The sequence below is a fragment of the Anoplopoma fimbria genome, chromosome 18 (genome assembly GCF_027596085.1).
Source record: "Anoplopoma fimbria isolate UVic2021 breed Golden Eagle Sablefish chromosome 18, Afim_UVic_2022, whole genome shotgun sequence".
In the NCBI taxonomy this organism is placed as follows: Eukaryota; Metazoa; Chordata; class Actinopteri; order Perciformes; family Anoplopomatidae; genus Anoplopoma; species Anoplopoma fimbria.
The window spans coordinates 19,871,511-19,896,773 of record NC_072466.1 but is presented as its reverse complement, the minus strand read 5'-3'; the positions used below and the strand labels follow the sequence as shown (position 1 = coordinate 19,896,773).

The 25,263-nt window shown below is 40.6% G+C and overlaps 2 protein-coding genes across 2 annotated transcripts in view; one reads left to right on the top strand and one right to left on the bottom strand.

Annotated features, from left to right (window-relative positions):
* Window positions 1-546: 546 nt before the first annotated feature.
* On the bottom strand, window positions 547-19,341 carry tshr (thyroid stimulating hormone receptor). Its single transcript, XM_054618053.1, has 10 exons — window positions 19,172-19,341; window positions 13,656-13,727; window positions 12,602-12,676; window positions 9,714-9,788; window positions 9,129-9,203; window positions 8,106-8,183; window positions 7,407-7,475; window positions 5,519-5,596; window positions 2,481-2,669; window positions 547-2,002 (listed from the first exon to the last, which is right to left on the bottom strand). Exons 1-10 carry the CDS (start codon window positions 19,339-19,341, stop codon window positions 547-549), a joined length of 2,337 nt encoding a protein of 778 aa, XP_054474028.1.
* A 682-nt stretch (window positions 19,342-20,023) lies between these two features.
* LOC129107121 (centrosomal protein of 128 kDa) overlaps window positions 20,024-25,263 on the top strand; it is a 41,506-nt gene continuing 36,266 nt past the window's right edge. Inside the window, exons 1-7 of the mRNA XM_054618509.1 lie at window positions 20,024-20,664; window positions 20,756-20,842; window positions 21,167-21,299; window positions 21,497-21,615; window positions 21,948-22,039; window positions 23,757-23,829; window positions 24,652-24,774. Coding sequence (XP_054474484.1) covers window positions 20,515-20,664; window positions 20,756-20,842; window positions 21,167-21,299; window positions 21,497-21,615; window positions 21,948-22,039; window positions 23,757-23,829; window positions 24,652-24,774 — 777 coding nt within the window. The 5' untranslated portion in view covers window positions 20,024-20,514. The remainder of the gene's footprint in view (window positions 20,665-20,755; window positions 20,843-21,166; window positions 21,300-21,496; window positions 21,616-21,947; window positions 22,040-23,756; window positions 23,830-24,651; window positions 24,775-25,263) is intronic.

The following is a 25,263-nucleotide window of genomic DNA, read 5'->3' as shown; positions in this document are numbered from 1 at the left end:
ACTGAGCCAGCAGGCTGTCCTTGAATACAATGAACAAGTATGGGTAGGGCGCCTCAGAAAGGTTATTTTTTTCCCAGGAAAATTAAGTGTTCTTAAAATCTGTTTTATTTCCTTGTTTATCAAAGCTAGACTGTGCAGCTAGCACTTTTAATTTGAAATCAAACAAAATCTAAACTAAATTAAAGATACTGAAAAAATATTTTATTCATAGTTATATAAATGTATGTTTGAGTTCTAATCTTTCCTATTTTTTCTAACAATAATCTCTGTTCTTTTCCTGCCTCTCCCTACAAATACAAAGGACTATAAGTGAGATGAAGTCGGCTCACATTTCAGTGACACTTGATATACTCCAACAACTGGAACCATAAAAATCATCACAGCCGAAATTGTGAAAACAGCTGAACTTGGCCTGCAAACTGAAGCAGATACAGAATACTGGATCTTTCTGTTAAATATCCAAACCGATCTGTCCACAAACACTTCAAGGCCTCTCCTTTCCCACCTGAATCTGCCCTGCTTTACTACCTTAGGCTGGTGTTTGGCTCACGTGTTCAGGCTCTGGCTCTCTTCAGGGCTTGTCTGCTGGCAGACTGCTTGGTTGTGGGTTTGTCCGGGGCACTTCTTGAGGTAGATGGGCAATTCTTCCTGGCCTCCGTTTCCAACTTTCCTAACCTTATCCTTATCTTTACGGCTCTGAGATGTCCCGCTGCTGCCCTTTGACGAGACCGTCTGGCCTCTAAACAGCTGTGCTCGCTGCTGACAAAGGCCCACCTTACTGAGGAGGATGAATACATCCCCCCTAAAGGCTTTGGTGAAGATGGCGTAGAGGAACGGGTTGGCACAGGAATTGAGCGGGTAGAAAAGCACCAATAAAATCTTAGAGTTGGAGACGGTGATGAGGGGCCGGTCCAGCGCGGCTGACATGGCGTAGAAGGATATAGGCGCCATACACAAGAAGTCAGTAAAGATGAGGACAGCCATGCGCTTGGCAATGTTGGTATCTTTGGATCCAGAACGGTAGTGAGGGTTGTGCACTGCGCAGTAGATCTTGAAGTAGCAAGCACAGATAACAAGAAAGGCCAGGATGTTGAGGACCAGCACTGACAAGATGTATACCTGAGCCAATGTGGACTGGGTGTCCATCGGGAGACAGATGCTGACCTTCTGGTAACTGCTCACGCCAACCAGTGGGAGCAGGGCCAGTAGGAGGCAGAAGATCCAGCCGCCCAGCATCACTGCTGCAGCATGGTGCAGACGCAGCTTTCGATCCAACCGCATAGCAAAGGTGATAGCATACCACCTCTCCAGAGTGATCACCGTCAAGGTGTAGACAGACAGCTCGCTTGCGAAGACCGTAAAAAACCCTGCAAGTCCACAGCCAGGGCCTGTCTGCCAGTCTATGGCGTGGTTGAAGTACTCGGCTCGTGTGTGGAGATCCACAGAGGCGATGAGCAGCAGATAAATCCCCATGCACAGATCTGCAAAGGCCAGGTGACACATAAGGAAGCGGGAGACCGAGAGCTTGTAGTGGCTGGTGAGCAGCACCAGGAGCACCACCACATTTCCCAGAACAGCCAGAAGACTCACAAACCACACAGACACACGCAGAAAGCCAAAACCCATTATGTCCTCACAAGGATTGAACTCATCAGGCACTGGTGCACATGCCACCTCCTCTCCTTCCTCACACACCACATAATCATAACGACTGTTAAAGTCTTGGCTGGTGTCCTCCTGGGGGTTCTTGAGTGTCTCTCCGAAACCCACATCCTCATCTGGCTGGCCCCCAAAATAGGCGTGGTAGTGGAGGCTTCCATGGAAGTCACCTCTCCTCCAGTCTTGCTGTGACTCTCTGTGGCTTCCGTCATTTGGATCCTGGTCTGGAATTGCTTCCTCCTCATTGTCCCCTTGGAGGGAAGGCATTCCAACGGGCCCCACAGAGCGCTTGTGATGCTGGTCATAGAAGGCAGTCAAGTTACAGATGAGGTACTCCAAAAAGCTGAAAAACACATACAGATTGAGTTCATAAAGTAATATTGTAGTCCTAATTTAGACAAAAATACACATACCTGGCTTCAACCCTCACTCACACTAAGTGTCAACTCACATCATTTCATTTATATAGCCAGTTGAGGAAAAATGTTTCCTGTTTTGAGAGTCATTATTAGTCTGGCTCAACCTTCTTCCTACAATAACAGCAATGAGTGACATTAATTATGTCAGCACTGTAAGAAGTTATAGGTAAACACGTCAGAGAGTTGATTCAATCCCTGCCAAGATCCACACCTTAAAAGTGCAGCAGCCCAACTCACTATGGTAGATAATCCAAATACACAAAAACACAAGAGCATTCTATTGGACTCTGTTTGTCTTTTAAACACTTTGGACACACTTCTTTTGATTTCTCAACTTGACTTTTCTGACTAGTCTAAGTACATTCGACAAATGCAAAATTAGAAGAACTGACGAAAGCTCACCCTCGTTTCTTTTTGAGGTTTTTGAAGCCGCAGCAGTGGCTGGGGTAGGTGAGGTTGGCGATGGTGAGGTGCTGGAAGGTTTTAATGGGCGGCAGTTTCTTGAGGGCCCAGGCATCGCGCGCCTTCAGCTCCCGGAGAGAATCAACACCTGTTGTTGGCAGGGAGGTAATCCCTGTTAGGGACACGTCTCTTTAAGACAGAAAGGAAATGAAAGATTTAAAAGAAGATACACTTAGATGCATTAACAGAGGTTTCAGTTTTTGGCTCTAATAATGGTGTGATCGTGAAAGGAAAGAGGAGGAGGCCCCAGAGTCACCTCTTAGCATGGGACAATTCTTGGCAACATCCCAACCCAATTTGGGATTCTTTTAAAGTTATTTTTGTGATTTTCCAAATATATGATGTTTGCCAGGAATGATGCAATGTTAGCTTGGGTCAAAAATAACAAAACTACCAAATCCAATATTCTACTCTTCTTCTTCTTCACTGGAACATACGACAAATCCTCTGCACGGGCCATGGCAGTGGTATACATTTAATAAGATTTAAATGCTGATTTTGCTCCTGAAATTTTTTTGTCCTTCCAGGCAGACAGAAAACATATGGGGGAAACCTGTAATTTTAAATCTTTTGACTTTTCCCCTAAAGTGTATTAATGACTGACATATTGAGTGGCAAGGTCACAAATGGGGCTAAGCTATATGTCCTTGGAACATGTGAAAACTTACAGGTTTCTGCAAACCCCCATTCTGTTAAAATGCTCTTGCTGCTGCTAAAAAACAAAATTGAATACAATACTTTCTTCTGCTACCCAGTACCTTTCCAGAATTTGGAATAAACGTACCTTCATCAAATCTACAGAGGAGCCAGACATGATAACCCCAGAGATCTCATAGGTGGATTTAACAACACCCTCCATCTGGTTCCTAGAGTGAGCTCCTATGTCCTTCATCATCTTTAAACTATTACATGTGGTATTTCTTTCTGTCATGCCAAAGCCAGCTCAACCTCATTGGGACAGAGACATGCAGGGGATTGACAATCTCACTAACATCCTGTGTGATCTCGTTATCAGGACATTCTGCTGTTCAACACTAGAGACTCTCCCCCTTCCAGGGGCCAAGTAGAGGCCACATTTTATCTTGCTTTCTTTAGTTTCTGAACCCATTAAACCTTTAAGTCTTTGTATCTTCTGATTAATTAAATTAAATACAAGAAACATAAGCCAAAGTATATCACATTCACTAAGAGCCCAATTGGTCTTTTTTAGTCCCAGTTTCTCTCCCCACTTCTCTGCCCTCTGTTTGTTTTTCCTCTCATGGGGCACATTGTGTAAGGCTGTTAAAAAATGAAAAAGCAGCACAGACTCTTGAGTGTCAGTCTGATTTTGTCATTCCCAGATGTTTAACTCATGACTTCATGAAGGTGACCTCACTCAGGACATGTTCCTAAGTGGAACAGAGGAGGAAGACCTGCACACGAACACCATTCAGCTCACCAGACACCTAATGGCTAGATCAGAGCCATAACAGCAACTAGATAGCCGTGGTAAAGGGTTCTGGCAATCAAACACTTTTAAAACGGAGACTCAGCTTTAAAAACCTTGAGAATGGCAAAAACAATGACAGTATCAGAGAAAAGTCGGAAGTTTCTCCCTCCAATACTTGCACTCAATGCGTTTCAGATTTCCTGGTCAAAGACACAGCTGTGGGGGAATGGTTCTTACTCTTTGATGATATGCTATCCATTTCGCAGACATTTCTCATCCGGTCTGCACATTATGAATGAGGAAATTGTTCAAATCTATCTTGACATGGTGTGAGTAATGAAATTACCAAAATAGGCCTATTATTTATTAATATACGAGCAATCAAAATGGTTGCTTTATGTCAACCAAATTGTTTAACATTAGCCAAAATTAGCTTTTTTGCTAGTGGTCATACCAGAGTAAGTAAGCTGTAGCAGTAGAACCCCTGAGTGTATTGAACCGAGAAAGTGTGCGTTTTATTGCTAAAGAGTTCAACATTTGATTTGTAAGAGTATACATGCGTTTTCTTCATTTGAAAGTTACATACTCGCTAGCTTTTAAGTAGGCTAAGCACAGAAGTGTGAAACCAAAACCATCCACCAAAACCAAATTTTTATTTATTTTTATTTAAAGTGTAATTTCCCCCAAGGTCGGAGACTAAGTCAACACTTTGTATAATTTTGAAAAATAAAGTAGTCAGCTCTCTTCCCTGTAGTCTCCTAGCCGCTGACCACCAGTCTGCTGTTAGCATGAAAACATGGGGGAATAAGCAAAGTAACGTCCAACGTTATGCCCCGATAGCTTTAATTTTCCAGTTCACAGAAAGTGTAACAGACTTGTACTGTGATGTGATTATTATGCTACACAGTGGTTACAGAAAAAGTTAAAATGATAGATGATCTGTGGAGAGCGAGGAGGGGTCTGATTAGAGGGCATTAATATTATTTTCTTTAATGATATAGATGAGTCCCAAAAGGTAGATTCTATCCCAGAATTGACTTCACAAGCATAGGGCTGCATTTAAAACTGTAGATGACGTTTCAACCCATTCTCCACTACAAATGCCTATTTTTTTTATAAATTTGGTAAGAAATGTCAACATTATCACCGGCATTGATGTGTTTCTTCACATTACAGTCATATCATTTAGTTTATAGTTTAAAAAAACGTTTAAGTGTATGTTTTTCCGTGTACCGATGTGAAGGTCCCGGGACAGAGGATGTCGTATGTGTACTGATTGTAAAGCCCTCTGAGGCAAATTTGTGATTTTGGAATCTACAAATTAAATTCAATTGAATTGGTTTCTTTTTTATAAATGTATTTAGATAACAGATTAGGCTTGTCATTATTTTAAAGTGCTGACAATCATACAAAGATGAAATCTCCACAGAATTATTACTAAACATCACATAAATGGATGTAACTGGGGCTCACCTCTTGGAAATGAGGAAAATTGTATGTGAGATAAGAATTATGTGTCATTACAAACAGGTACTTCAGGTGTACTTACAGAAGCATGGGGCCGCTGATGGTGCCCGCAAAAGCCTTTTCATCCATCTTGGTAAGATACTTATTCCTGTGAAGGTCTCTGGACAGGAAAGCACAAATTAGAAAAGCTATCCTTCACATTTCAATCAGACTGACAGAGGCGAGGCATGGCATAATATTTCCTCCAGTCTCATCACCGCACAGTTCTCTGTTTATTTTCTCTTATTTCTGGGGTGAAACAAGACAGAAAAAGTTCTCAAATACATTGTTGATACAAATTAGATAGTGATAGTGTGATGGTGTTCTCCTTAAACACACTGCACTCTCACTACACCATCACCCTGAATCCCTTACATCTAATGAGGATAATAGACCTGTGAGGGGTGTGTTAGTCTTGGTCAGGCTGCGCTGGGATCAGTTCTCCCCTCAGAGAAGGTCAGGCGCCAACACAAACACCCGTGTGCAAGGACTCATAAGTCACCGACCAATGGCTTAATTCGGCTCTTATAAGGACCTGGAATGTGTGTAGGTGTTGTAAAAGAGGAGATTAATAGTATTAATACCTCATATCCTGAATATACAGGATTCCTAACCAGCAGGTGTCAAGAAGAAAGAAAACATGTTGGGTCAAGGGAAGAAAGGAAGCTCTGCTTACTTTTCTCTTGGATATTTATCCAACTGAGACTATTGAATATACAAGTATGACTGTAAACTGATGTCTCCAAGTCTGACACAGATCATGTCTAGTGCCACTGAGTATATTGGAGAGTGGAACTCTTAACAAAGACTTCCTGATACATACTTTTGGAAACTTAATTTCATGAGAATATATTAACATGAGAACTGGGCTTAGGCCCTTTTAGAGTACATATGACGAGCCTGTAGAGACGCAACTGTGATCCCCCTGCGTTTGTAGTGCAATTTTTGGTAAGGACATACACATGCCAGATATGCAATGTCAGAAATGTTTTAATCCAGGCATATTAATGCAACACATTCAAAATTAAAAAGAAAAAAAATGTGAATTTAGAATTTATTTTAATAAAAAAGCTGTTGAAACAGTGAAAACTAAGTGATTACAAAGTAACCCTGCAACCTAATACACAAGTAACAATAGCATAACACCGCTTTGATTATTCACTGTTAAAGCGTGTCCATAAGTATATGTGTTTCTGAAACTGCTGAACAAAATTAAAGGAATAGTTTGACAGTTTGGGAAATATGCTTATTCTGTTTTTTTGCTGAGAGTTAGATGATGATATTGATACCACTCTCATCTCTGTATGATTCAAAGGAAGGTAAAGCCTGCAGCCGGTTAACTAAACTTTGATGTCAGCATAAAGACTGGAAACAGCTGAAATAGTCCTGCACATGACCTCTAAAAAAATGACTGTCGTGAGACAGGTACGGATTAAATAAAATATACTGTGTAATTAAGTCAGCTTAAGAGATGCTGGTAGGTATACACTATTAATAAGTGTGTTTTCATTAGTGTATAATCACCTTACAATGAGCTCTTTATATCAACATAGAGAGCGGGTCCTCTTCACTGAGCTGGCAGCCATGTTTCTAGAGTAGCCCAGAAGGGACAAAACAAACACAGGCTCTAGACCGGGCCATTCATGTTTTTGAGTCAGCCACCGTAGTTCACCTACAAGCTTGGCACACAGAGAAGTTTTGATTGGTTGCATTCTGAAACCTCATGATCACCAATAATTCCAAATCCCATGATTCGAACCTTTAAACTAAGCTATGCTATACTAAGTTAAGATGGACGGTTACTGGCTGTAGCCTCATATTTAGCATACAGACATGAGTGGTATCAATCTTCTCATCTAACTCTCTGCAAGAAAGCGAATACACACATTTGCCAAAATATCCGCTATTCTGAGTTCAAATGAAATACCTACACTTGATCCAGCTTGGTCCCATTGAAGGCATGATGTTGGATTTCTCTGAAGCCATTTCCATACAGCATCCTGAAACGAAAACAGAAGTCTAACAGTATTATCAAGATAATAGCACTGATTTGAATATGTCTCTTAAGATTTCATAACCAATCAACTGAATGAAAAATATTTTCCATGTGTTGATGCCTCATCCATTTTTGCGCAGCAGTGACAGAGATAAGTAGGACCTGCTTATTTCACATTCTGTGGTGAGATTTCATCTGTCTGTGCAATTTTGCGGTGTTTCGCCCAACATTTTCTGTAACATTCTGTTTTGTGGATTAAAATTGCAGTCCCTCTTCCCTCCTAACTCCCAAACCTAACCGCATACATGTGATTGCCTGTCGTGTTTTGAGAGTCTGTGTACCATTTTTTTTTTTGAGAGAGAGTTCAGAGTGAGGACTTGTTTTTAAAAGTGAGGTCATTTTGCCCAATCCACACCTCTTCTAGTGGCTATTTTAGGGTTTGGATTGGATTTGGGGATAAAGGACACTAACTGTGTATTTACTATAGCTTCTATCTGGTTCACATTCCCCTTGTATATTTTATATACAAGTGTATGACACAAACATACATGTAATTGCATGAGGTTAAGCAGTTCTTTCCTGTACATTTATGCATGTGCATAACTGCATGTGGTTGCTCCTGCACATATCTTACACTGTCAGTACGTCGCTGGTGATGCCACGGAATGAGTTGGCTGGAATCTCAGTGATGAAGGGATGATCAACAATTTCCCTGCAAAGGAAGACACCAAATGGAGAGGAAATTAAGTGGTGTAAATAATATACAAGAAATATTTTATGCTGGAAAGTGGCACAAGGAGGGATGTAGTTGATCAATGTATTCTCAAGTATTATGTTTGAGTAGGAAAGTAAAATTAGATGCAGTTGAGTTGGTGATGACAGAGGGTGAGGATGGGAGTATAGATGCTCATTTCGTGTAATCATGCAGAGGGTTATATATTGACAGGCAAATGCGTATTGACAATAAAGATGCACACATGCCGAAAGCACAAGCTCATCTATAGGGCCTATCACACAGGACATGCTGCGCTCCCTGCTGGGCTCAGCTAAGCCATGTTGGCACAGCAGTGGTCGTAAATAATGGGTTTCAGAGCGCAGTGGCAGAGTTGCTGTTATGTGTGAAAGGCCCTATATGTGACATTTTGTAAACTAATAACACACAATCAAATTTATGAAGGGAAGCGGTTTTCTTAATGGTGGCATTCCTCAAAATTACCCATAACCCCTACATTGCTCATAAACAATAATTCCTACTGCCCCTCCGTCTTACATGGAATACAACGGATGATAAACATCTAAGAGGTGATTTCATGCTTTATTCCTTGTGACATTCTTAAAGTAGTATAAAATATAGTGCGACAAAAAGCTTCTTGTCTTGCTGAGAGTCTTGTTGGTTTATGATAGTTACAGTAATAGCTCTGATAGCTCTAATAGCTTCCTTTTTTCTCCCTGTTAAAGGTTTTTTTTAGGGGAGTTTTTCCTGTGCCGATGAGAGGGTTCCGGGGTTCAGAGGATGTCGCATGTGTACAGAAGAAAATAAACTGAATTGAATTGAATTGAATTAATGTGACAATTAATTGCTTGCATTAAAATGCCACAAGTAGCAGGTTTAACTTAGTGTGTTTGGTTTAAAAGGGGTAAAGTTATAACAACTTACAATATGAAGTTCATGTCATTAGAGTGGATGTTGCTCAAGTCAGGGAAGAAAGAAAGGCCGGTATTGAAAATTCCCCTGCATTGCAAGAGGATAAAAACAGTCAGGACCATACACAACAGAGACTGCATAAGCTCCTTTAAGGAGAAATGATATATCATAGCAGCGTTTTGCAAAAGTATAGTGAGCAATGCTATTAGAAAAACATACTAACTAGCCCAATTCATTTACTGCCATATTCATGGATGACACCAAGTAGACCAGTAGTCTGGTCACAAGCCAGGGGTTCTTAAAGGACTTTTAAGTTATCATTAGATGTTAAAGTTCTTCTAAAAGTTCAGTGTGCAGTCACTTTTCTGGACTCAACCTATACCACTGCTATAAACCAAATGAAGCATGACTCACTCTCGCACATACTGGTACACACAATGCTATGAATAGATCACAATGTCTAAATTATTGCCAGATGTAAGTATTTTAAATATATATCCCTCGTCTTTTTGGATTACCATAATGTCGTCAATATGAAGGAATCAATGACAAAAAGAGTATGAGTTTAAAAAAAAACATGCAATGAAAAATACTCACAGGTATTTGAGGTTTGGGAGATTTTGAAAGGCTTCTGGGTCAATGTAGGTCAGACTTTTTGCATTACGTATCTCTCTGAAAGACGATGAAAATGCACTGAAAATGAACTTACACATAAAAACAAAGTCATTCAGAACATAAGTAAATTCCAAGTGTGTGCGGTGGCCACTAAGAAATTATTTGGACACACACTCAGAAACACACACTGCGCGGTCTTCAAACTTGCTGACAGAACAGAACAAGGTGCATGCCAGTGTGCAAGAGAGGGAAAAGTCAGTGCAGACAGCCAGGGCCGGAAGTAGAGTCCAATTAGTGATTCATTAGTGTGTTTACTCTGGTCCGCCCTGGGCTGGACCGAACACCTCTCTCTCTGGCGTGTGAAGCCATGTGGTGCTGAGGAACATTTGTCCTGGCCCTCCTTCACACAACACCTGGCAAACCAGCCAGGTGTTGCCTCAGCCCAGCAGACAGATAGGGTCAGGTCAATGGAAGTCACTAAGTGGGAGAGGTCGATCTTCCCAGTAGCGTTGTTTAAATACTAGAGGTACACTGAAATATCTGAGGGCAGTTTATCGGTCAATATAACCGTGACATAGTCTGTCAAGCAGACTCCAACAGCTGAGACCAAGAGGTGAGCTGAAGAGTTTAAATCTTTGTCACAACTCTCTGAGCTCCAAAGGGCCAATAACACAGTGTGTTGTACATTCTATTTCCTTTTATTTGGAATTTCTATTGATAAAGTTTGTTTCTGTAGGTGGTCTTTTCTTTGGTGCCTTGGGCTGGTCACGTCTGACATGGTTTGCACTCTTGAATCCAGCCTTTCTAAAAAAAAGAAACAGGTTCATGTTGCCAAAGTAAACGGTACCTTCATCACATACCGTTAGAAAATAGCCTGCACAAAAACATAGGCAAGAATAGAATACATTCATTCATATCTCAATGATATGATCATTTAATTTGGCCGATGATTCACTTATGAATGTATCTGAATTGTATTTGAATGTATTCTTTTTGTATATGAAGAGCCTCTTCGAGTTTATAGTCAGTGCACAGGTCTTTTTTCTTTCATCATTTCAGTGTGGTCATGTTAAAGCAGCATTTAATGGTTATTTTATAACATAACAACAATATACAAAAACAGACATTGGGTAAAATAAGCATTCACTTAGAGTCGAGTCCAATATTTATCTATTTTTTGGTCTCCATCACCTACTAAGTAAGAGATGGCTCTTTAGCTGTTAAATGCTACCCTCTGTCTACCAGCCAGTCACTTACTCTCCTTGTCTGCTGTTTAGTGTTGGGCAGGTAGCATACCATGTGTTTATCAGACCATTTTTTATTTGCTGAAAACAGCTGCCTTCTGTTGCTGGAAGTGAGGATTATGAGAACGGTGAGATTAAGCTGCAGGCCGTAAAAACCAAAACTATCTGCTCAAAGACACTTTTAAGTTCCATAGAGCTGAGGGAAACTGCTGAGTCAGCAAATGATTTGTAACTACATTTACATTTACTCATATTAATTGGATTAATGCAGCTTTAACTACCCACTTTATTTCCTGTAGATGACCCAAACCAACACGCTGTTGTTGCTGCTGGAAAGATAAAATACCTACTTTCCTTTGTGCCACTTTTTATTAACCACAAATGACCAAAAATGTTAAGGAGTTCATGAACTATGTGTTTACATATATGTTGATCATTATAACAATCACATTACTTGCCAACAGATGACCAAAACTGAGATTCATCTTTTTTTTTTAAACTGTAGGTTTCTCGTTCCCAGGAAATATACCCAGAATTCTTGTTATTGGTGGTTTCACTTAATGGTGGCATGATCTAACTTCACCTAGCCCCCTCTGAATTCTCTGCTCCAACTGCAGTCTTAGATCCACAGCTGCTGTCGGCCTCCAGCAGCCAACAGGAAGCGGAGCATTAATTTGTGTCTGACCCTGAAGGAAACCTGAGAGAGATGCCATTATCTGATGTATTGCACTACACCACACCAATCAGTGGCAAATATGCCCCGGAGATCCAAAATACACTCCCAGAACACGGATTCAACCCTCAGCTCGCAGTTTGAATTATTGTTTCTGTCTGTGATTTGATGGCTGGAATTCGGTAGCTAATAAGGAAAGACAAAAAAGAAGGGTAATTAAGATAAAAATGACAGCCAAGTGATAAACCAAGTCATGTCCAATAAAACTCTTTATCTGTTAATCATAGCTACTGTCTTAAACGGCTACACATGCACACATTTTATAAAGTAATTAAAGAGTGGAAACACACAAACTTGCTGTGTTACAAAGATGCTGGGACTTGGAACAAATAATTCACGTAGGCAGGAAGTCTTGCAGTAATATATGAAGGAGGTGTTCTGCTGGAAAGTGTGTGTTCCACCCAGAGACCAAGCTATAAATCTCTATCCCATAATTGAGAATAGAGTGCACCTTGCAAGACTTTTCCCCCTGAGCTGCTTCAACAAGAGCTGTAGCACCAAGAAGACAAGATCCAAATACTGGCTGTTGTTCAGCCTCTATGCTCCTAACATGTTTATTGTGACTGTCTATTAAGACCAGGATCAGTAAAAATGGTTCAGATAATAAGATATTTTACCAAATTGAATTGTTTCTCATCTATATTGCATGCAGTGATCCCCACAACTAGGTATTTTCTATCAATTTATTCAAGTGCCACTGAGGCAAAACTGCTCTGATGAGGAGCAGTTTTGGTGTGAAGGGGAGAAAAATAAGCTTCTAATGTGTTTCTTCCTTGCTTCCATTTGCTGCCGGCAAGGTTCAGAATTAAGAATTGTTCTCTCCAGAGAGCAAATGACGCAGCTTATTCAATAAAGATCGATAAAAAGCGTGCCATTTTCCTTTAGTAACTCACATGTGGGTGATTTTCTTCAGGCTGTAGAACGAGTGCCTCTCCAACCTCTGCAGCATCACGTCCACTGATATATATCTAAAAGAAATACACAGAGCTTATACCAAATCTTAAGTACAAATTGCCTTTGTATTATCTAAATAATGACGTTTTCTAACAATCTGTTTAACTTGTAAGAATGAAGGTACTGTACCAGCGTGCAGGTGAAATATAAGACATGTTTTTAGAAAAGAGTTGGAGTGTGTGGCTCTCAAAATGATCCTAAAGCCTGCAACTCTTTCCTGACTTTATCAACCCACCTTGCCTAAAGCCTCCAAAGTCACGGGTAATTTTAAAGGTATGCACCCCACATATACATTACCCAATCATCAGTCACTCTGCTCCCATTTGTTATTACTTGGTAACAAGTATGCTCTTTAAATAAATCATGAATTTAGCACTCGATCAACCTTAAGAATGACTAGATGAAACACAACACATGTTCTGTTTACTTTATAATCTTTATAATATGATTTATAATCTGACTAAATCTGACTTGGTTGGTTTCCTACCATGCAGTTTTATCTGGATAGAGAGCACTCCTGGCTGCTTACAGAAAACTTCTCATCCACCTCCGTCTTCGTTTATGCATGACTTGGACTCAGATGTCGGAGTCAGCGGCTGGGGATCGAGTGTGTATTTTACCTCTACACATCTCTACTGGGATTCTAAAATCACCACACACCCAGAACGCTCTGCTGGAATACCTAGTCAATGTCCAAGCCCCGCTGCGGTTGAAGGACCAACATTCCTATTGAAGGAACGCATTAGCGCTTCCAGCTGTGATTAGGAGCCAGCAGTGATACTAACCAGAGAGCATATCATCTGCTTGGGTGGGAGACAGAGAGGAAAAGGGTGGGCAGTTTGGAACCGGGGTAGGTTCCCACTTTTTAAGCAAAGCAGTTGAAAGGCAACAGGTGGATGAGAAGGACTGTAAACGGTTTGTGTTTGAATAGCAGTTAATAAAAACTGTACGAGCCTTGAATGGAATAATCCCACTGAATAAATTGCGACTCACATCCTGGAGATGTTGACCATGTTGGCAAAGGCGTCTGTTGGCACCGATGACAGACGGGTCTCGAAAAGCCATCTGGTTGGAAAATAAAGATGGCCATTTTAGTAGTCCCAAACACATTTTACTCTCAATGTCTTCTAATGGCAATTAGCAAGGTGTTCTTTGACATTTACTAGATATATTGGCAAATATGCTTCTTTGCTTTATTGCAGAGGGTTAGATGAGATGACCACTGTCACATCTGTAAGGTGGGCTATATATGTAGCAAACTGGAGCCAGCAGATGGTTAGCTTAGCTTACCTGGAAACTGGATGTTAAATCGTTTTTGTTTTATCTGGTAAAAAAAAACAATCATATTGTGATTTAATGACGGGTTGAATACCAGGCTACTTCCTGTTCAGGAGCACTTGCTGGACTGGCTGTTTGCCTGGTAATTGTTGTTTTTACACTTTTTGTACAGACTGAACAAAGTAGATACTATATGAGGTGTCAGAAGGTGATTGAGAAGTGCCGACAGTTGCATTTGTTAGTGTTGTTCAGAGCAAGGCTAGCTTTTCCTCCTGTTTCAAGTGATTCTGTAATCTAAATGTACATTTAAAATCAATCATTTTTTGTCTTTACAATTGTCCAATAACTCTAGACAAGAGGAATCTAAAGGGAAGGACAGATACAAGCCCAACACTGATACATTTCAGAATCAGATGAAAGTTTTTTTGCAGCACATGATGAAATAGACTCCCCTTTAGGAACATGGGAAAAAAAACTAAAGTTGGATCTGACTGGACCTGAGCTGGCAGCCAAATCAAACAATGTCTGGGTCTGTTTAGAGCAATGTTTCAGAAAAGGTTAGGACCTAAGTGTGGGATACACAGAGTAAAACGGACCATCACATTGTTCAGGATAAATTAGTACATTAGTGTTACAGTTACACTGTGAGGGCAAGGCTATGCGATGAGAAAGAAAATATTAAAAAAATCATCTAAATTCCTACATTTTATCCCCACATCAATCTTTTAGCCTTTTGCTATTTTTGAGTAAAAGGTGAAATTGTTTAAGATTAAAAGAAATTAAAGTAATCCATCAATATATATTTCAAAGGGAGCAGCCTGAGATTTTAGGAATTACACTTTTTCAATTTCTGGGAATCAGATGAGATGATACATGCTAACCCTGTATCTGTAATGTAAATAGCCTGTAAAGCTCAGCCAAGAGGTGGTTAACTTAGCTTAGCATAAAGGCTTAAAGGAGGGGGAAACATCTAGCCTGGATCTATCCAAAGGTTTAAAAAATCCACCTACTAGTTTGGGTTTGTTAATGCTCATTAAGCTAACCGGCTAACTCGCTGTAGATTTATATTTAACATACAGAAATCTTCCCATCTAACTCCTGGCAACTAAAGCACATAAGTTTATCTCCCAAAAACTTAAAGAGTAGCCTATATTGTTGGCACTTTAACCTAGCTAGTCAAAATGTGTTATTTCTTTCCTGTGATCTTGCAGCACATGTTGTTGTGGTGGATTTGGGAATCACAACATAGTAATAGAATAAAGAGATAAGGATGGTAGCCACATGTGTTGATGTCATGTTGTTCTGCAGATCCAGTCTGAAGGAGGATGCAGATTCAGAGTTAGTTCCAATGCATCCTGTCTCAACCGGCAACCGTGTGTGCATCCATTTGGAAACAGGTATAAAAAGTGACTCAGCCAAAGCCAGCATCTTCACGCACCTTTGTTTCATCACAATAAACTAATTCAGAGGCTGAGATCTGGCCCATGGGTCTGAATCACCCTTTCATGGGGGGGGGGGAATTTAGTCAGTCCATAGACCCTGGAGCACAGCACCCTGCATGCGCTCTGACAAACTCAAACAAACAGAGGGACACAGAGCAGACCCTGACTCCAAACACCCCTTTCAGAACCGCGCCGTTTCTCCACCGAGCTCAAACCCAAACAACCAGCACGCGTTTTCTCCCAGAAGCACGTTGAGAAGACCAGTGAGCCCATCTCGGAGGCTTAGGGAGAAAATGATTCCTCAATTTGTCATTTTCGATAGAAACTCGAGAAAACAAATATGATGGGAATTGAGTTTGAAGTGGGGTGAAGCCATACAACTCATTACATTGCCTGCATTGGATTGACAACATAGCTGTGTTTACTATGGGCTCTCTCTCATTCTGATGTGTAATGGTCTGTGATGGCTGCAGAGAGGGTCAGTTATGTACTCAGCTGCACTTTCAACCTCCAGAGTGATTCAGTGTGAACTCATGTAGAAATGCTTTCTAAAAGAAAATTCTTAAAGAAATCATTCGTAATGTCCTCTTGGATCTGCTTCACAGAGCTACCTTTTTACTTCATTTTTCTTTTTTTATCATGTGTTCTGAGTGTACAGCAGCAAGAAAAAATAAAGTGGTTAAGACAGGTGGTGGTGGACAGTGATTACCTTTTAAATTAGTTTAAGTTCTGTAGGTTTTATAAAATATAAAATTTGTCTTCTCATAATTTCGTGAGGTAATTACTGCAGAGGTAACAGTAACAATTTCCATTACACGATCCATTGGTACAAATTAATAGCTTGGAAACTGTCAGTATTTCCAGTAATCTCAGCTCATCATGATCAACGTGCCACTTCTCTTTTTAAAATTAATCCCAGTGCTCATCTGTTACCATTCAGGAAACGACATTTTCACTCTTTCAGTCAGTGTAATAGGATAGAGGTCTAGGGACATTGAATATAACAAGTTATCACATGTTTGAACTCCAATCCAGAAATTCTGAGGTTTTTGAAAGACGTCTTCCCCCTTTTCCCTTGAAGTCTTTTTTTCCTCTTAATTATTCTCAAATGGTTCTCCCCGGGTGTTTGAGAAATGTGCTGTAAAAGGTAAATATTGTATTTGAATGCATCGTCCAGACGCAGTCAGGAGTCACGCTACGCAGGATTTTAAGCGTGTCTGTGCTTTCCTTTCCACCTCTCTGCCTCCCAGTGACACATGGACTAACCTCGGCACACAAAAAGGACTCCAATCCCTAAGTATCCACACATGCACACTCACACACAGACACGCACAGACAACTGCTTTGCATTCACATTTTGTTTTGTGAAATAGAACATATTCCTAAACAAAATTATTTTTAACCGGACTATAAGGTTAATAAATGGGACATTTTCTAAATGATTGCATTGATAAAGCAGGGGTACAGCACAAACCTCCACCAATGTTGAGAAAAATTTGTAAAAGGAATATATTTCGCTTTTTGGCAGAGAATTAGATGAGAAGATTGTTGCCAATGAGTGGGGTATTGATCTATTTGAACTATTTGACCCAAAGACAAGGTATCACATGATTTTGTAGTAGAATTTTGACCTTGACAAAACAAAGTCAAGTTGCGATCTAAGCATGGTAAGTGGCTAAATTCTTGGCCTAGCTGGGGTCAGTAGGACTGGACCGCCTGACCAGGGCTGCAGGGCCAGTCATTCCTCAGCGTTTGTAGTGTATGTCAAAATCAAACTCCCTCACGCCTCATCTGCTAGAACATCCCACTCAATACACAGTCTATTTTGGGCTCATTTTTCTCATCAGCAGGGGTGACAATCCCGTGCTTGGTGGCATGCTTTCATGTCTTGATCCTCCTGGAGGGCTCTGGGTAAACTTTGGGCAGGAATGCGAGGAAATCGTAGGGGACATCAGGGCACGTGGTAAAGTGAATTGGGGCAGTGATTGGGAGATAATTTTATGTGATGGGTGCTGCTGGAAGCAATGCCAAGTGGAGTTTGGGATCGAGGGATGTTCATTAGTGAGCCCAAGATGTTAAGGGATAAGTAAGGGAGAGTATCAAACTGTTTATTTTCACGTCATTAAAAGTTCAGCTAATACTATGTAACAGTACTGTCTGATTTATCACTAAAGAATGCTGATTTAAATAGAATACCCTCCAATTCTGTGTTTCCACACATGGCTCGGAGTCTCTCTGAAGGGCCCGTGTTTCCATCTCTCAAGGCCATGGCAAACTGGTCGCTCTCTGTTGCATCATTTCTGCGCTGTACTTAAGCAATATGGGAAGAGTAAAAGCCCTGCTATGTTTTTCAGAGGTGACCTTGACTTATTACATCATGTTGGCTCCCAGATTTCTTGAGGTCTCAGATAACAAGACAACAGATTGCACACAGATCAGCTGTTGGTATTTTTTATTTATTTATATTTCCTTTGGTTTAATTGCCCCCTGCTAGCAGAGTCATAAGCCACCTAGCCTCCTCTCCATTGTATTGATGACAAGTGTTTTATTATTTGGGATTTATCATCTTTGTGGTACAAAGATGTTAAACCTTGGATACAACTTTCCTTTCTCTCAGAAACTGCCAAGGAGATCCCAATCTTATTGTTAAAGCATTTATTTGAAAACAATATTCAACAGAAAATCACTAATGAAAGTAATCATGTTGCGTCCCTAGCAGGCAGTATTATTATTATACCATCAAAGTATAAATATTACAGTTACTGGAAAGACTGTACATGGAAAGTGGACTGGGTGTACTTTACTATGTAGTGTATACTGTATTCTGATAGCAGGCAATTAAGATGAGCCCATGATCTGATTAGTGTGTGTCAATGTTACTTCGGCTGTAAGTGTTTGAGCACACTACTACTGAGAAACAATAGGCTATAAAAAAAACATCAAAGTTAAAGCTGAATTAATAAATATGAGCAGGTGTGTTTGTTGTTTTTCTAAAAATGCAACAAAAAAAAAAAGAGAACTAGTAGGCACTAAGCTTTAACCAAACACACAAAAGCATTCCTCTTCGTTTTTTAAAATGTCTGCAGAGCATGCCTGCAGTACGTTCAGTCTTCTGTGAAATCTTCTGAAGTGGACATTCTGGGTGCCTCTTTTTCTCTCTGACACGTCTCTCCCTCAATCCTTTAATATCCTAAATAAAGTTGTTGTTCAATTGCAAGATTTAGGGACAAATGATAATGTTATTATGTTAGATATTCTACTGTAAATTGTAATGATAATTAGAGAGGCAAATGAATAACCAAAAACACAACTAAATCCAAACCACAAATAAAGAGAAAATCTACTCTATTTTTGGGGGAAAATATTTATTATGGATTTATGTGATATGTTATAATGAAGGAATAATGGTTGTGTTGGTGTGGTTGTTTTTTTTTGTAAAATATGGTTTCAATGAATTAATAATTACAGCCAATCATAAATCATTCATGAGTTTAGTGTTCCTGTAATACATTTCAGATTGACTACATTCCATATGAAATCCAGAATCAAGTCACACTGAAACCTTTGGAACACAGCTTGTTAGTCATACATACTGCTGAATATAATACCTGAAAATGGAATAACTACTTAACATCACAGACAGCCGGATGGTCCCTCTGGGAGCACTTTGAAGGAATATTCAAGAAGTTATAATGATTTTTCCTCGGGGTTAAGAGCACTTTACATTCAAAATGCATGGAAAAAAAACATCAGAATCACTTTCGCAGATGCCTTTGTACGCCTACTTACAGTGTCTCTGTGCTTGCAGGAAACCTGGGGAGAATCCCAATGTCAAAGCAGGAGATGGTGTGAGTCCTCCACTCAGAACACTCGCACACAGCAGGGCAGGAGTCGGCCTCCGACGCGGTGCTGACAGGGAGACTCACCAGCGTAAACAACGCACACGTTATCACCTGCATGCTGGAGAAGCTGCTCGCTGTCAGTTTCGGCTCAAAGTATCCCCCCAGACTGACTTCTGTTTTGTCCTTGACAGTCCCCTTGATGTCCACCAACAACACGTATTTATCAATGCAAGTGAACCAGTAGTAGTCTGGGATGTTTGTCTCTGCTGTATATCCTCAGCTCGGTGCTCTTTACTTTGTGAAAGGTGGTGAAGGTGGGGATGCTGTAGGACGGGCAGCTGCAGTCCTGTGGTGGGGTTGGAGGTGGTCTCCTACTTGAGGGGAGGGTGGACTTCTGAGGCACTCTTGTGTTAGACTAGAGGATAGTTTTTTCTTTTGTCCCTTGAGCGGCGTGTGTTATTGTATTCAGTTCTATACAGTGAATATTATTTTATTTTTTAGTCCAATTATTCCCAATTAATATGTTGAGCTTTATTGAGTTTTCTTTTCCATTATTTTCTTATTACAGTTTTTGCTTTATATGTGCGACAAAACAATTCCCCTTCTTATCTTTTCTAACTGACCAGCGGCGACACTGGCGCTAACGCACTCCTTTGGACAATGTAGTTCACAAACAACGGATTCCCACACCGCTCCGTGGGCTTCTGCCTACATTTCCCGGCGTCCCTTGGAGTTGCTGCCAACTGTTGTTTTCCTGCTTAGACGCGGCTAGTTCAAGTTGCCATAGCACGGTAGGCTGAGAGCTGTGCTTCTGTTAGCCAGCACTGGCTAACACAACCAATGGATATATATTATTATTATTATAGTGCTACTATTTATGCCCTCTGTTTCCGCTGGGTGAGCACGGTATTGTCACAAGTTACTTGGCTAACGTTGGATTAGCTAGCCATCGTTCATAGTAGTTGGTTAACCACTTGTTGCTAGCCATTTGGAGCATCCCCCCCTCAACAATGCCCAGTGAAATGATCAGGACGAGGTCAGTTTGAATTGAAGTGGTTTGCCGGTCAGATAGCTTTCTGTCTCCACCGGTTGTTAAGGCAACGATGACGGAGCGCCTGTTCCTGCTGGCTATGACCAACATATCGATTGTAAAAAAAGTTCAAAACCAGCCCAGTGTGTTAGTTAATCTGATTAACGTTACAGTCAACAGCTAGCGTGTTGTGCTGGTCCACTAATCGTCAGGTTTAGCTAGTCAGCCGTTTTTTTCGTAAACCCACTCTGTGCCAAACCATGGATACATCCAGTGAGTCCGATTCATACGACAGGACGCGGGGCCACAGGCCTCGGGGGCGTGAAGCTGGCCGGGACAGGGGCAGAACCAGCGGGAGTGGAGGCGCAGACATCTCCCAAAAGATCAGCACACTGGCAAGCACTCTGCAGGTATTCTGCTCTGCCCAGCTTCCCTACACACGTATAGTCCATTTTGGGTCTATGTGTTTATTACTTGTCTAAATATTATTTTCTATGACAGGACACCAGTAGGAACTTGACCAAAGTTGACCGGATGCTGGGCCACTACAGGGAGCATACAGATGATCAGGCTGAAGCCATGGCACTGGTCAGACACCTGTTATGTGATTTCATGTGCATATCCATAACATTTCAAAGACAATAACATACCGATCTGAGTGCATAGTAACACTATTTATGTTATCTTTTAATCTACTATCTCATTGTTTATTCAGTCGTCAATTACTTTTCTCACTTTTTAAACTTTGGCTCTCACTGCTTTTATTTCTCCTTCTCCAGAGCTTTTCAGGGATGTGATTATGTATGTGATGAAAGTATTTCTTCTGGATATTGGTTCTCCCTATTTTTATTTTACCGTTTTCACAGTTTGTTGTTTTATGTCTGATTTTTTTTTTTTTTTTTCATGCACCAGCTCAGAGACAACCTTGAAGAGTCAATCAGTCAGCTACAGACACAGAGGGTGAGCAGATCCAATGGGGCTCGCAGTGCCTCAGCTTCGGCCTCCACCCTGCGTACCAGTGACCTGGAGGCTTGCTCTGGATCGGGTATGGAGTAAAAGAAAGGACTTTACTGTCAGCTAAGGAACAAAAACTCATTCTAGTCTTTGTTCTGGATCATTTGCAAAGAGATGAATATATAAAGGCAGCAAATGTGAAAAGAACATTAGAATATGTTGTGCGGTGAGTTGGTTCTCTGGCTCCTTCTTGAACACCTTATAACAAATGTAGATCTGTAATTTCAGACGGCCAGCGTTTCTACCCTACTTCTCCACTGAGGGACTATACTGACACTCCAGGAAGGAGACGGAGGTCTCAGTCTGCCAATGTCCGTTTTAAGGACACCAGCCTGCCAGCAGAAGATGTAAGAATGGAGACAAACCAACCACTAATCAGTGCACTTGTTACTGTCATGCAGTGTCAGGAAGTTTCCACATAAGGGCACACTCAGGAACGTTGATATGATGCCAATCTTGAAGGGGCTTAATGAGATTTTATTCGAAAGAGGTATTGTTCATGACAGTATTTAGGCATATATTGTGTTGAGGAGTCCCTATACATCTTTTGATTCTACTTTTCACCGTTGTTGCAACAAATGTGCATCTCTGTTAAGGCAGTGATCGCCGACTTTTTTGCTTTGCTTTTCTCGATAATAATGTTTTGTGTTCTGTATCTATCTCTGGCTGTCCCATATAGATTCACACTATGCACCAGTCCCTGAGGGATCTGCGTTGTGACCAGCACAGACTGTCTGATGACCTGGATAGAGAAATCCTCAGGAGAAATAGGTAAATCCGAACATCAAAACAGTAGACGCTATTTTTTTCCACTTAGCCCACCGGCTAGTACACAAGTGAATTCACCAGTCATTTATAAGACAAGGGGATTTTTAGAACTGAGTTGAACCTCCATCTGGTGTTTTGTTACTTGCCTTGGTAACAAGTAGCATAAATAATAATGATAATATAATATTTTTAAATTGTAAAGCACCTTACAAAGTGCTTTACAGTATCAAAAAAACTAAAAATGAATCCAATGAAATGAAAAGAATATTAAATAACATAAAGTAAGAAAGAACTAAAATAAAGTGTTTATGATCAACTATTAAAATAGTAAAACAACAGAACTGACTTTTTAGACATACTAAGCAAGTACGTAACTAAAGGTCTTAGATACTAGATCGAGAGCATTTCTATTGCCTCTCAGCATGGTGAAGGCGAGCCGGCGGCTCTCAGCTAACAGTGTTAACTACAACGAAAGTGCTCACAGAGCTAACATTGTGTCTCAAGGGGGAACTGGGGGTCGGGAAGTGGTTATCAGCTGTAATCGCCGTATGAGAGCAGTACAGAGCAGCAGCCATGAGCTAACCAATAGGACACGCTCACATGCACTAACATGCACTACAATCTCGTGCAGCCATCCAACTATGTCAGCAAAGCAAGGAGAAGTTCTGAGAAAGACACACAGAGGGAGAGAGACTTTTTTTCTCTGCTCAGGAAGACATTACTCCTCTGTATCTTTACAGAGACAATAGTTGTTTGCTGCTATATTAATGCTCTGAATGTTAGATACAGCTCCTTTAAGTAAAAGGCGCTTTTTAAAAAGTCAAAAGAGAAGAATGATGTGTCAAATGGTCTCTAGGCCCACAGAAAAAGAAATGTACCAATTTGTCATTGCCACATTTAAAACACGAGTGATATGATAACAACTGGTGACAATGGACATTCACATTAATATATTTATGTAATGTTTAAATTTCAAATAATTATTGTTCATTGCTTTGAACTGAAGAATGAAAACAAACTAGAACAGGCTATTTTTATTTAAATCCATTTTTAAATATTTATTTTCTATCTCAAAATTGACACTAAAAAAATGTAGTAACAAATGACCTTGGTTTCCTAAGTCTGCATGTCCTTGAATGTTATTTGTAAGAACAATATATACATTTTTTGCTTTAACAATGGTTTGAATGTTTGGATAAGGCTTTAGGAATTTAGTACACATGATAAAGTAATCCACACAAAGTGCACGGGGGCTCTCATGCAGTCTCTTCTTTAGTCCTCCCACAGATTTATACATTATTCTCCTCACTAACTTTGGCCTGGGCTCTGACTGCATATTGATCATTATTTTCCCCATACACTGTACATAAAAAGTTTTTTCTTTAGCCTAGAAAACAAAGGTATTTTTTGGGTCTCTGAAATGTCCTTGAAGTGAAAGTGCTAAAAGTGTCATGAGAAACTTAAACAGACACTGGAAGGTTCAAAGGCAGGCAGCAGATCTCCTTTAAACACGCCTTAGAATTTGACATTTTCAGGTTATTAAAAATCTCTCTTCCTCGGTGCTGCTGACCACACCAATTTGATCCACTATATTTTAGCAGCTGAAGTTGCATATTTATTTTTAGTGGCGTCACATTATGCATTCATATTTTGATCACTGATGTCCTGGGAAAGGATTTTTCAAAACTGTGATGTGTGAATATTTGCCGGCTTTTTTTAGGTCTGATATTGACACCAAGCGAGCGATGGAGAGCCTCACAGACAACGTGACAACTTCCCAGACACAGGCCTCAGTGAGTTGTAGCTGTGTATTTCACCACCAGTACTTTAAGCATGCTGTCTAGCTCTGTGGACTTCATTTTAAAAGGACACTCTGGATTTTTAGGTGGGGTTGTATGAGGTAATAATTCATAGTCAGTATATTACCTACAGAGGATGGCGGTCTGCTTCTCCCCAGTTTGAAGAAACAGAAAGGATCACCATCAAGAGGGCAAAGCAAGATACTGCTCTGGACGTAATTTAGACACCTAAAACAAAGGCTCACCTAAAAAGATCAATATCAGTTTAAGTGTATACTATATTTAGAGTATTTTCACCACATCACCTTCTCGTTAGTCAGCCCTTTCCGACAAGGACCTGAAGTGATTATCTATGCTCTCTTCAAAGCCACAGGACTCCTTTGACATAAACAGTAATATTTACCTCAGACAACACAGGGGTTTCTGGTCTACTGCAGCCTTGATCGGTTAGGCTGTGTTATTGTGTGACTCTGTTGTTTTAAAGGGTTAGTCCGGATTCACCAAAGTCCTCTTGGGTCCTCTTTTTCAAATCTTACTTTAGTGAAGTCCAACTTAAGCAAATATGCTTCTCCAGCATCTTAATATTTTTTATCTTGTCACGTCTGTGGATGTGTCAAGATAAAGGTAATAACTGCCTTTTACAGGTGGGTGTGCTGCTTCCTGATTAGAAAAGGAATACTTGCATCAGTTCTAAAATATATGTTTCTTGTCAGCCACATTTTAAATTGCTGTCGTCTCATTTATCATATCCTGCTGCCATCCCTGCACCGGTGATGTTTGTGTGTCCTCAGACGTCCCCTGTCTCACTGTCTGCAGGTGTCGTCTCGTGTGGAGTGGCGTCTGCAGGAGCTGGAGACAGAGATGCGTCCTGAGCAAAGCAGCGTGGGGAGAGAGAAAAGGCCTGACCGGTGGGCGGCCATGTCTGACAAGCTGCAGGAGGTGACACTACACCTCACCACTCATCCGCTGTTATCCCTCCATCCAACACCTCCCCGTTGACACTGTCATGTTCTCTCACATTTAAAGGGGATGGCAAAAAATGATCCAGAGACAACATGAAACTTTATTTATTAATCAGATGGACACACATTTAATTACGTCAAAGGGCTAAGATAGGTTGATGTTGTAATCAAGAAACACGTCACACAAAAACATACAAAACAACTTCGGAGCAGACATACATCAAGCACATATGACAATCAGAACTTTACAACAGCCCTGTCCCAAAATGATGTTGCGGCTCGTGTGATCCTATCAAATGCACAAGATTCGTTTGTTTTCATTTAGCTTGAACTGCAAGTGTCAAAGACAAAATCCTCCTGCTGGGGAATGAGGCGGCATTTTGCCAAGTCACAATAGGCTATAAAAGTGAAAAGCATTCTCTCACACCAGTAGCTTGTTGTGCCAAATGTTGCTAACGGGCTACAG